Source organism: Anticarsia gemmatalis, chromosome 4, assembly GCF_050436995.1.
Source record: "Anticarsia gemmatalis isolate Benzon Research Colony breed Stoneville strain chromosome 4, ilAntGemm2 primary, whole genome shotgun sequence".
In the NCBI taxonomy this organism is placed as follows: domain Eukaryota; kingdom Metazoa; phylum Arthropoda; class Insecta; order Lepidoptera; family Erebidae; genus Anticarsia; species Anticarsia gemmatalis.
The window spans coordinates 564,439-576,420 of NC_134748.1; the positions used below are offsets into that span (position 1 = coordinate 564,439).

The 11,982-nt window shown below is 39.2% G+C and overlaps 2 protein-coding genes across 2 annotated transcripts; one reads left to right on the top strand and one right to left on the bottom strand.

Annotated features, from left to right (window-relative positions):
* The first annotated feature begins 60 nt into the window (after window positions 1–60).
* Window positions 61–3,707, top strand: LOC142987889 (protein CNPPD1). The gene is made up of 5 exons (XM_076136838.1): window positions 61–313; window positions 1,244–1,340; window positions 1,603–1,808; window positions 1,943–2,071; window positions 2,148–3,707. The coding sequence occupies exons 1-5, from the start codon at window positions 263–265 to the stop codon at window positions 2,916–2,918; spliced, it is 1,254 nt and encodes a 417-aa protein (XP_075992953.1). The 5' UTR covers window positions 61–262; the 3' UTR covers window positions 2,919–3,707.
* Dronc (Death regulator Nedd2-like caspase) lies at window positions 3,700–11,818 on the bottom strand. Its single transcript, XM_076136837.1, has 8 exons — window positions 11,569–11,818; window positions 11,000–11,180; window positions 10,716–10,799; window positions 10,235–10,363; window positions 9,701–9,882; window positions 8,965–9,191; window positions 8,608–8,756; window positions 3,700–8,236 (listed from the first exon to the last, which is right to left on the bottom strand). The coding sequence occupies exons 1-8, from the start codon at window positions 11,698–11,700 to the stop codon at window positions 8,025–8,027; spliced, it is 1,296 nt and encodes a 431-aa protein (XP_075992952.1). The 5' UTR covers window positions 11,701–11,818; the 3' UTR covers window positions 3,700–8,024.
* Window positions 11,819–11,982: the final 164 nt, after the last annotated feature.

An 11,982-nucleotide genomic window follows, 5' to 3' on the forward strand; every position in this document is an offset into this window, starting at 1 on the left:
AATCTAAGACACTGTGAATTATTGAAGCATATTAATTTATCGGATATCTCTGTTTCGCTAATTGAATATCAATTATTTGCCGTAAATCAAGAGCATTCGATGATGCTTGAAATTCATTATTATGAGATGAAACGATAATCAAAATAAAAAGGGTTCTCCATTGTGAAGAATCCGGTAATATTTACGTAAATTGTCGTTATAATAATTGTATTATATAGATAAAGTATTTTTTATATTTTTGTATAGAAAGATAAGTGCACTAATGTCGAACATATCCAAAAGGAGAAGAGAGGGTTCGAGGACCAAGATCAAGGTGCGTAAAGAGGTCACACCGTGGCCTACTCCATGCAAGTCCATCAACAGTTCCTTTGATGAATTGTTTATAGCTTTTTATAGAACTATCACAGTAAAACTAATATTAAATTTAGTTTTTTTTTATGAAATTGCCTTGTTGATGATCTGAATGCTAACAATGAGGCCTGTTCAGCTAATCAGTGCGGCGTGACTGCCTCGTCAAAGAAATCATGTTTTTGTCATTTACACGTTTCGTACGTAAGCAAAATGGAAACGCGGGAACAATACAAATAATTTCATATTGTAATAACTTGTAAATAATTGTTTTCCAGGTGTTTATTTTGTTTTGTAGTTGAGTGTGGACAACAAAAGTTTAAAGTTGTAACCTACTTAGCAACTTGTGAGTCACAAGATTTGCACCAAGGTCAAAATCTGTTCGTCATAAGTTATCAGCCAATAATTTATTGATGTCAGTTTAAACAAGACAAACAACTACACTGATAACAAAATAATGCACAATAACACTTATAAGGAGTATTATTGAGTTTCTTTTTGGACCAGAAACTTGTTTTACTTAGTAATTAATATATTTATAAATAGATTGAAGACTGTTTCCTTATGTCCTGTTTATGTGATTTTACATCATAAAATTGTCATTGAACATAAAATATACCAAACTTAGATTTTTTACCAGTATTGTTGCTAAATAAAGAACTTTTATGCCAAACTGAACTATTTTTATACTACATACATTTGATTCATATCAAAGTGTGAGTTACTAATGCATGACGGTTCTAATTTAACAAAAGTTGTTGCTGCAACTTCCAAAAGTATAATAAATTAAATATTTAACAACTTTTAACTGCTAGCTCTTTATGAGAGCAGAAGAGATACTTAATAGATAATGAAAAATACAAACATTAGTTAATGTATAACATTTTGAACATAGAGTATGGGTGACCACAAAGAGTTCCTGAAGCGAATCACCAAGACCCTGTACTACGGGCAGCTGCCCACTCTCGCCTGCCTCAGCCTACCTGTCACTGGTATGATACAGGCCACATTATCATTATGAATAATAATATAATTGCTCTACATGTTATGCAAAACTTTATAGGTAATTAAAAGTGAGCCTCTTTTCAACTCTCTTATTTTTTTTGTTTTACTTTCTAATTAAGTAGCTTATTGATGTTTTATTATAAATGCTTTATTTATGCAGGTAAAGTCTTGTCTTACATATTTTAATTTGTGAGATCTTGATACAAAAAGACACTATTGCTTATAGACTTGTAATATGTGTGTGTGCAGAGATATCATGTTCCCTGTGGTCGGAGACGCAGCGCGGTCGGTCACTGCGGCGCCTGCACGCGGACGCGGCGGCGAGCATCGCGCGCTCGGCGTGCGTGTCGCCGTGCGCGCTCGTGCTCGCCATCCTGTACCTCGAGCGACTCAACGCCTGCAACCCCGACTACCTCGCTAACGCCGCGCCCGCTGAACTATTTCTCGTTTCACTGGTACATACAGGCTTCTTTTGGTATAAAGGAATTAATTTATTTATTGCCACCTGTTAATATTCATCTTCATTATTTTAACTACGAATCTTTTAACTGCTTAATTACTAAAATCTAGCCTAAATCCCTGTTAACAGATGGTAGGCAACAAGTTTTTACAAGACGACGGTGAGGACGACGACGTGATATGCTCCGAATGGGCGGCCTCCGGCGGTCTCGAGCTCGACCAGCTCAAGAAACTCGAAGTGGAATTCCTTAACGCTATAGTGAGTAAATGTCACACTATTAATTCTCGAGGCGAAAGTTCTCGCAACATAAACTAAGTAAATAATGTTTCAACAGGAGTGGAAAGTATTCGTGAGCGACAAATCGTTTGAGGCCGGGCTGTTATGGCTGGAGCGGCAGGTGGCGCTCCGGCAGGCACAGCTGCGCGGGTTCTTCACGTACGGTGACCTGGCGGCGAGCTGCGACGCGGCGCTCCTGCACGACCTGCTGCACTCCGTGGCGACCGCGTGCTCGGCGCTCGTGCTCGCCTACGTGTCCGGCCTCGCCACCGTGCTCACCTCCACGCTCATGATCTCACACGCCTGGCTGCCGCTCCTACAATTTGTGGCCTTGCGCGGCTCCGTCGACTCCCTCGCCCCCTTCGCGCCCCTCCCTACGCACGATACAAATATTATAACGCACAGTTTACAACCGGATCTCACGCCATACACGAACAACGCCACCCTCGACACGCCGGAGGACCCGCTCGAGGAAGAGACGTCTACACCCGACGGTCTCAAGTGCTGCACGAAGTGGACCAGGTACCGCGACATCACCTCCACCAAGAGGAACTGGCACGACGCGATCGTGGTGTACGACTGGAAGTCCTTCGAGCCGTGGTGGTCGAAGACGTCCGTCCTCAACTGGCTGTACCAGAGCTCTCTAGTGGACCCCATGCAGCGCTGGCTGGACAAGATAAACGAGTACGCGGATGTGTTCACTCGCGAGTTCGTAAGCGAGTCGGCGGGCGCGGAGCCGTGTGACGCGCTCGGCGCCCAGCGCTGCGTGCGCCAGTGGCTCAATCTCAGCAAGCTGGGCGCGCTCGTGGCCAGCGTGGCCGACCGGTAGTGGGGGAGCATGCACGGCACGAACAAGGCTGATACATACGGAAACTGAGTGTTGCCCACAAGCTTCACACGGCGATTTACAACCGTTCATATCTTAACACTTCTACTATATTTTAACTTTTGATATTAAAATGCGCTCTTTTATGTGCACTTGTGTAACAGTATGTTGTCTTTTTTCTGTCGGTCCTAGAGTATTTGTTTATTTCTTCTTTGTATTTCAAAGTTGGTAGTTCAATATATTTACAAAGAAAAGAAGACTACCACTTAAGTCAGTTTAAGTTATTATTTTAAAAGCCGGTTGTAAAATGTCTCGTGAGCGGTGTTGTTTAGATATTTATTAAAGCTTTTATTCTTCCGCGACTAGAGGTGAGCTGTATGTTGAGCAACCTCAAACATTACGAACAACTGTAGTAATCTCGAGCTCCAAGTACTGTGGAAACTATTTGAAACGTTGGTCAAAAACCCGGTTGTGTTAGCCGTACTGTTGATATCAGTAATTAGTACCTACATTTTTGTATGCACATAACATTACTTGAGAATACACTGCGCTATGAGGTACAGAAGCGAGACATAAGTTAACTTAATAATATTTATTTACAAATACATGTGTAGTACATACTTGAGGTAAACATCGCTTGTGTACTTCAGTGCGTAGAACAGCACTCGTTATTGCTCCACGTGAGAGCACGCGCGGACAGAGCCACGTGCTCGCACTAGTATACCGCTCCTGTTGACATATTTCTATCTATTTTTGTATGTGATGTGAAAATAAAACTATCAGCAAAGAAAATATTTGTTTTATTTGTAGAAAAATATAATTATATTACAATTTATTGAGTAGTCAACTATGTATACAATTCCTGTGTTACATTACATTGGCTACACTTATCACGATTTGTCGATACTATACTAACATATTAGATGTTTTATAACAAAAATTGGTCATATACACTAATATTGCTTAACTTACGTATAGTACAAGTACAGTAAAGCACCTTAGAAGGTTTAAAAATAAATGCAAGCAAGGAACAGAATGAATAAATCAAGTAATGAAGAAATTGAGCAGAAACTACATAAAAAAGGTAACCTTGTTATGAACACCATTAATTCAAAAGAAAATAATCCGACAAAATTAATGTTATTAAATATACAGTGAAACGCCCAAATATGTGAAAAATTGAATTTGTTTAGAAAGCTATCAAGCATATTTTCGAATTTGAGAAACTAATATTATGTCGGACGTCGATTTAAAAAATTAAATAACAAATTAACGTTGAAACGTAATCATTCTGCGGTTACGTTTCACTGACAACCGCTAACCGATATGAGCGATAAAAACTAAGAGGTATATGGCAACTAGAAAAATTAAAAATAAAAACATTTTTAAATGGCTCATTTCGATGTTGCCTTTACGTGACTCCAGAGGGGCGATCTAATATTACTACATCGACAACCTGCTAGAAATCGAGAAAGGAGATCATCCACGCTCCATACATTTTTGGGCCTTTTTTCAAAGTGCCGGCCAACAAAAAAAAGTGGCATGTATCGATAGAGCTAGCCATTTGAAGCAATAGTTAGTATGGCACGAAACCGGTAGGATCGCTTTGAACCGAGTTATAAAGGTTTGAAGATTCATAATATTCAAACATTTATTCATTTCTGAAAGTACTGTGAAACATAAAATAATGATTGATTTTGCTAGAATTAACTATATAAAACAAACGACCACCCTGAAGTTGATTTAAGGTCGTAAGCACACGTATCAACTCGGAAACGGGTCGTCACTGTATCAACTCGAGCTCATCAGTATTATTTGTATGTAATTCCCTACTGTAACACACTTATCGGAATCGTTATGTGATCGCCCCGGCTCACGACGATGGGAGTGGTGCGTATGCGCATTATGCATACACCAGCACCCAGGGTGGAGTGCGGGACTATGTGCAAATTCCGATAGAAGGGCGGGCATACCTTCTAAACCGCAACATGTGTCCTCATAACAAGGGCCCTCATCATAAATGGTGCCCGAAGCACAAAATATTGTTCTACATGCCGATGAGTCGGACATAACAACCCAACGGCAACACTCTAGATGACCTCTTACCTAGACGATGGTTTGATAGTTGCACACAATCGAGGGTGCGGCCCCTTGGGTTCGCTAAGGGAGGATGCGCTGACCTTGCGCTAGTCGCCAGTGACCAGTCCAGTGGCGAAGCATTGAGGCGCCGGGGGAATCAAACTCGCACCTAAGGGGCCGCACCCTCGGTTGTGTGCAACTAACAAACCATCGTCTAGGTAAGAGGTCACCTAGAGTGTTGCCGTTGGGTTGTTATGTCCGACTCATTGGCATGTGGAACAATATTTTGTGCTTCGGGCACGATTTGTGATGAGGGCCCTTGTTATGAGGACACATGTTGCGGTTTAGAAGGTATGCCCACAATTCTATCGGAATTTGCACATAGCCCCGCACTCCACCCTGGGTGCTGGTGTATGCATAATGCGCATACGAACCACTCCCATGGACGTGAGCCGGGGCGATCACATAACGATTCCGATAAGTGTGTTACAGTAGGGAATTACATACAAATAATACTGATGAGCTCGAGTTGATACGGTGACGACCCGTTTCCGAGTTGATACGTGTGCTTAGGACCTTAAATCAACTTCAGAGTGGTTGTTTGCTTTAGATAGTTAATTCTAGCAAAATCAATCATTATTTTATGTTTCACAGCACTTTCAGAAATGAATAAATGTTTGAATATTATGAATCTTCAAACCTGTATAACTCGGTTCAAAGCGATCCTACCGGTTTCGTGCCATACTAACTATTGCTTCAAATGGCTAGCTCTATCGATACATGCCACTTTTTTTTGTTGGCCGGCACTTTGAAAAAAGGCCCAAAATGGATGATCTCCTTTTGTATGAAAATCTGATCAGCGCCTCTGGCGAGCGTCGTAAGAACTATTTTTGCAGTAATTTTTTTGTGTAAAACTGTCGATACTGGATAAAGTTTAGAGAATCGCGCTACAGTTCCCTGGATGATAGTTAAAGGCGTAGTTCACTGACCTGTCTACTAATCATTCTAAATATTACCTAGGTAAGTATAATTAAATAAAGGATAAAATAAATATTAGAGTACCTAACTATTTCACATCTTACCATATATAATTTTAGTACAAGATTAATTAAAATAATGAGATTATTTTTAAAATAATTTTCTTACAAGATTTAATATTAAAATAATGAGATTAATTTATATTTGAAACTTAAAGATTAATTTTATTAAGACTGACCAGGATTATAAGTATGATAATAATAATATGTGGCCGATAAAAAAGGCTGGTGTTATGACACATAAAGACTAAGTACGCGAATGATATATTGTGACTACTTCAGAGCACAAAATATTATTAAAATATAAAATTACAATGCAACGGGTCTTACAATACGCGCAATCTATCTCGGTCAGCTCAAAGTTAGCAGTAGTAGCTACGCAGATGACATTTGAAACTAAATGGTGACGTTACTACCTGCGTAAATGTTCTATTAAGCCTAACTTCAAGCCGGTCATAATAGACTGCACATACTATAGACGCGATTGAAACGGTTTACGATACCTTATTTTCAATCGCGTTTAAAACCAAAATTGCCACTCTTCACAGTTTCTTAAAACGAAATAACACACTCAGCCTTTTAGTGTGTTTATAACACCAGCCTAAAGGTCGCTGCAAACGTATACGTACGTGCGTACACCAACGCGATCTTTATAACCTAATATAATATAAAAAACAGCCAAATTAATGACTATATGTACTTAATATACAACCAAAAAATATACAGCGAGAAGAACATGAATCAAAATAATTATTATCTATCACAAACATTTGAAATGCACTTCGGCAGTGTCGGTTTTCTAAGATGAGGTTTATAAAACCGTACTTTTATGTACCTACATACATAATACCGTCTATTGGACCCGAAGGTGCAGTTTCGCCATTAACTATGTTACATACCGTCCGGTATATTACCGACTAGCTGACCCGCGCAACTTCGCTTGCGTCACATAAGAGAATCATAATTTTCCCCGTTTTTGTAACATTTTTCACTGGTACTTAGCTCCTATTGGTCGTAGCGTGATGATATATAGCCTATAGCCTTCCTCGATAAACGGGCTTTCTAACACTGAAAGAATTTTTCAAATCGGACCAGTAGTTCCTGAGATTAGCGCGTTCAAACAAACAAACAAACAAACAAACTCTTCAGCTTTATAATATTAGTATAGAGTATAGATTACGTACCAAATTCCAGACTACTATTAGAGAAAGACAGTTTAACCGACCTGGAAATCGAATCCGGGCCCTCATAGTTAGCAATAGGACCTTACAGTAAATACCTTACTTTTACTGTTACATTAATATAATTTACTAGCTGACCCGCGCAACTTCGCTTGCGTCACATAAGAGAGAATGGGTCAAATTTTTCCCCGTTTTTGTAACATTTTTCGTTGCTACTCCGTTCCTATTGGTCGTAGTGTGATGAAATATAGCCTATAGCCTTCCTCGATAAATGGACTATCTAATACTGAAAGAATTTTTCAAATCGGACCAGTAGTTCCTGAGATTAGCGCGTTCAAACAAACAAACAAACAAACAAACTCTTCAGCTTTATAATATTAATATAAATATATAGTATAGATTAAAATAACGTATACGTATTTTATTTTGGCCGTATTGTGTAAACTTTTAACTATACTATAACACTTAAAATGGGGCAGTGGGAATATTATTATTATATTGATTATGGCAGATAAAGTTGGCTCTAGGGAGTATGGATGAGGGAGACGTTACGACAACGTCCTTCAGTTCTATCACGTGCACACTTAAGGCTAGTTTCCGGAATAAGTGTCACATAACCTATTTGACACGTAAATCTAATTGACTATGAGGTTTGCTACATACATATACAGTTCGGCAATATTTATCGAACAACGATCAATAATTATGGTCGAAACGAATATGTGTGTAACGAGCGTTACTTATATTGACGTCACAGGTATTTTAAAAAATGTCTTAAAATCGTAAAAAGATATTCATACATCTATTGTGAGTCACTCATACAAGCCGGGGTGCAGGTACAGCAGCTTGTTGAAGCCCCAGCGCTCCACGGAGGAGGTCTGCTTGCGGTACTTCTCGTGCAGGCGCTTGTCCACGAGCGTCAGCAGCTCGTCCACGTGCACGTGGTGCGCGTGCGCCGCGAACACCTCGCACAGCACCTGGATGTACCACGAGCCCAGCTTGCCGTCGCGGTATGATACTAAACCTGCGGGAAACAATATACAAACCACACTTATATAAATGAAAAATAGCATTGCATGCGATCGCAATGATAATAGAAATAAAGGAAAGTCAATATCAATAAAATATGTAAAATCTAGTATTGCCATAATAATGAAGTGTATTTACGAGTAAAAATAAAATTAGGACCACTATTAATTTTTTAGTAAGTATCCAAGTTGAATTATCAACTTAAATATTAAAGTGGCTGATGCTTATTAGACACTTGGATTCAGAAAGTGTACAGACAGAGCTGTCAAATCCAGTTCATCCATAACCAAGTAACTGGGTCATAACGTCCAGTAATAAAAAATGGTATCTTAACATGATAGTTTTATGAGTCGTAGTTATTGAAACCTGGCAGTGTAGAGTGCGCGATGAGTATGTCGGAGTAGAGTCTGTCGGGCCTCAGGCTGGGCTCGCCGCCGTCCGTCTGTACATCGCCGGGCGGGCGGCCCAGCGGCGCGGGCGGCGCCGGGACCATGGCGTGGTCGGTGCTGCTACCTCTGTGGACGTAACACGTTGCAATGATGTATATTACAAATATTTGTCTTGACTGACCAACTGACTGATAATCATCACAGATTATAGGTAATCTATGGCAATTAGAAACATGAAATTTGTAATCAATCTGGCAATGGCTAAAATTATATTTTTCCACACTCATGCTATTTGGTTTAAGAACCTAGCGGACTTCAATGTGGACGATCTTACCTGCAATGTTGGAAGATGAAGACCTTAGGTATGCCGATGAGGTGTGGCAGCCTCTCGTTGCTGAAGTAGGTCATGATGTGCGTGAAGGAGATTAGCTGTCCGTCGCTGCAGCGTATGTCCGTGTCGGCCGTGCCCAGGCGCTCGTAGCCGTGCGACGACACCACGATGAACACGCTCTCCAGGTCCACCAGCACGTCGCGCATTGAACTTAGCGTTTCAACTGTCTCCTACAACATTAGTAAAACTTATAAATTAAATACCGTAAAGTCCTACTGCTGGGCGAAGGTCTCCTCCCGTAATGGATAGGGGATGGGCGTCGAGTCCAACACGCTGGCCAATTGCGCGTTGGGGACTTTGCAACCCATCAAAAACTGTTCATTACTTTAAGTTTCAATCGGGTTTAAGACCCGTTGCACTATAAAACTATGTGTACAAGTTGCGTTTAAAATCTAAAAAATGTATGCCTAAAAGTTCTTTAACATAATTCTTGAACAAGACTTTATTCACACTCTAGTTAATAGTCCTGTAACAGTAATATGATTTCATCTATGGATAACACTGTGAGCTACAATTTGTTAAAACCTATTGTTATTTTTAGTAAGTGAGAATATTGTGTAACTGTTTTCCCTAAATAAATAAATAAAATAAATTCCGGCAGACTCTTGCTCAGCTAAAAGACAGTACAAAATGAATCTGGTAACAAATGAAGTTGTTTCAATTTTGAATAGATACATACTTTGTAATCGAGGTTGTTATAGCTGAGTACTCGGAAGCCGAACTCGACGAACAGGTCCTTGAGCATCTGGCAGTCGACGTCGGCGCCGTTGCGCTCCGTCTCTATGTCGTTGAGGAAGTTCTTGTAGCTCAGGATCACGAGCGCGCCGCGCTTGCGACCCCGCGTGCGGTACAACTTGCCACCTGACACATCCAATGTAACAAATACTTAAGTTTAAATACTTCTCGATAAGTTTAAAATAGCTTACCTTAGCTTATCATTAAATAGCATAAAGCAAAGTCGCTTATGTATGTATGTTCGCTTACTACTGTGCTAGTTCGCTTAGATCTTTTAAACTACACAACGGATTTAAATGCAGTTTAGTCAGCAAAACCGCATCAAAATCCGTTGCGTGGTTTTAAGTATACACATAGACGACAGAAGTGACTATGCTTTAAACTATGTAGTGATGCCTAAGTGTGGATACAATTCATACCCCTGCTTAAGTCCTTGAGTATTTAAAGGCGTAATATTATTATGTATGTAGATACATACCTTTATTGTCATCTTCCTCCATGAACTTCTTAGACTTGATGACCTCAAACACTGGGTTAGTGGGCACCACGTCATTGCCGTTGTCGAATGTAGCGCGCGTTGGCGTCGGCGCGGGTGCTGGTATACTGCCTGTGAAGTGACCAATCATCTAGCAGGCATAATTTTTGGAAAAAGTAATTGTCGTAAAAAGGTTTATAAATATAATAAACACGCGTCCGCTCGCGAATTCGTGCGCGTGAAAAGGTTTCAGTATGGAAAATAACAGGTTATGAAAACTGTTAATCAAAATTTTTATAAAAATATGTCCAATAGTTGAGAGAGTGATAAATAATTTTGTGATATTGTTCACTCAGAGAGATTTTTCAATTTCCTTCAAGTTCTAATCTTTATTTCATGGCGATACTGATAAAACAAGGTGGAACGCCTCTATTCCAAGTTGAGCATTAAATAAATTATACATAGACCTTCATGAATTACTTACTTTTCTGTAATTGTTCAGTTTTCGTTTTGTTCTTCTCACACAAGCTGACATAGTTTTCATTGCTCTGTGGTGGTGGATCTCGTCCTGTGAAATAAGCAAATACAACATAAGTCACTTTTTTTAACACTAAATCAAAATTTTAACAAAACTAATTGAGTTACAATATTAAAATATGTAGTTTTAATATTGCTTTATTATTTTATATTTTAAAAGCTATTTAGAATCCATTACATCAATTACCAGAATTAATTAAAAATCTGAATTGAGCTGTTCATGATACTTACTGGGAAGGCTTGAAGAATGTGTTGGAAGTGACACAGGGCTGTTAGGATCAAGGTCTCTGACAATGTCCCAATAACCTAACTCTAGTAGTGTGTCAACAAGACGTTTGAACGCCAGCGGCCCGCGACGCATCACATCACTGTACAATCGCCTTTTACGTTCCCGAGGTAATTTACTGGTGTCCTACACGCAAAAAAAAATAAACAACTTGTATTGAACATTCTTTAAGGTCATTTCATTGTCAATCCTTACTTATGAAGGTAAGTTAAAAGGCGTTACTTTGAATTGTTAAAAATGACATAAATAAGGTGTGATTTAGTGATAAATCAATAAGCCAAAATCCAGTTCCATTGATAAATAATTAAGAATGCATAAATTATCATATTTTACACACACCCACACACAGCCTCTTCGAATATCAAAGTTTGAATATAATATCCTAACATAAAGCTGTTAATGACTCATAGCTATAGGGAAAATTTGAATTCAAAATGTTCTCAGGTATTTCACCACATTTCTTTTCTATCAAATCACCTTAACCTTTCCACATAGGTATAGACTTGCTACTTACTTTGTAAGGTTCTATCATTTGCTCCGAAAATACACCTTTTTCATATAAAGCAGTGACCATAGCATCTAGATCTGTTCTCTCCACTAAAGAGGTATAGTTTTTTTGGATGGCATTCTTATGTTCTTGCTGCATGATGACGTTATTGTTGTTAAGTATATGCACGAAATATATACAAAAAAAAGAAGGCCTGATACTGAGTATTAGTAACACTGCAACCAAAATAAATTGTGCACTTGTTGTCGACTGTGTGGTGTCATACAAACAACTGTCAAATTTAGTCAAATCAAATCTGTCAAAATCAAGAAAACAAAAGCAAACAAAACAAATCTTATGTGTGAGTGCGTTCAGAAATGATAAAATGATCTTTTGAAACGCACTCTCTTTATCTGCGGTACTCGTGTTTCTTTTTTAGTC

Coding starts and splice junctions, on each gene's coding strand:
- LOC142987889 (XM_076136838.1), top strand. CDS start 263: ATGTCGAACATATCCAAAAGGAGAAGAGAGGGTTCGAGGACCAAGATC. Junction 314..1,243: donor GTTCGAGGACCAAGATCAAG/GTGCGTAAAGAG, acceptor TTTTGAACATAG/AGTATGGGTGACCACAAAGA. Junction 2,072..2,147: donor TGGAATTCCTTAACGCTATA/GTGAGTAAATGT, acceptor ATGTTTCAACAG/GAGTGGAAAGTATTCGTGAG.
- Dronc (XM_076136837.1), bottom strand. CDS start 11,700: ATGCAGCAAGAACATAAGAATGCCATCCAAAAAAACTATACCTCTTTA. Junction 9,192..9,700: donor ATAACAACCTCGATTACAAA/GTATGTATCTAT, acceptor CTAATGTTGTAG/GAGACAGTTGAAACGCTAAG. Junction 8,757..8,964: donor TTCATCTTCCAACATTGCAG/GTAAGATCGTCC, acceptor TTACGTCCACAG/AGGTAGCAGCACCGACCACG.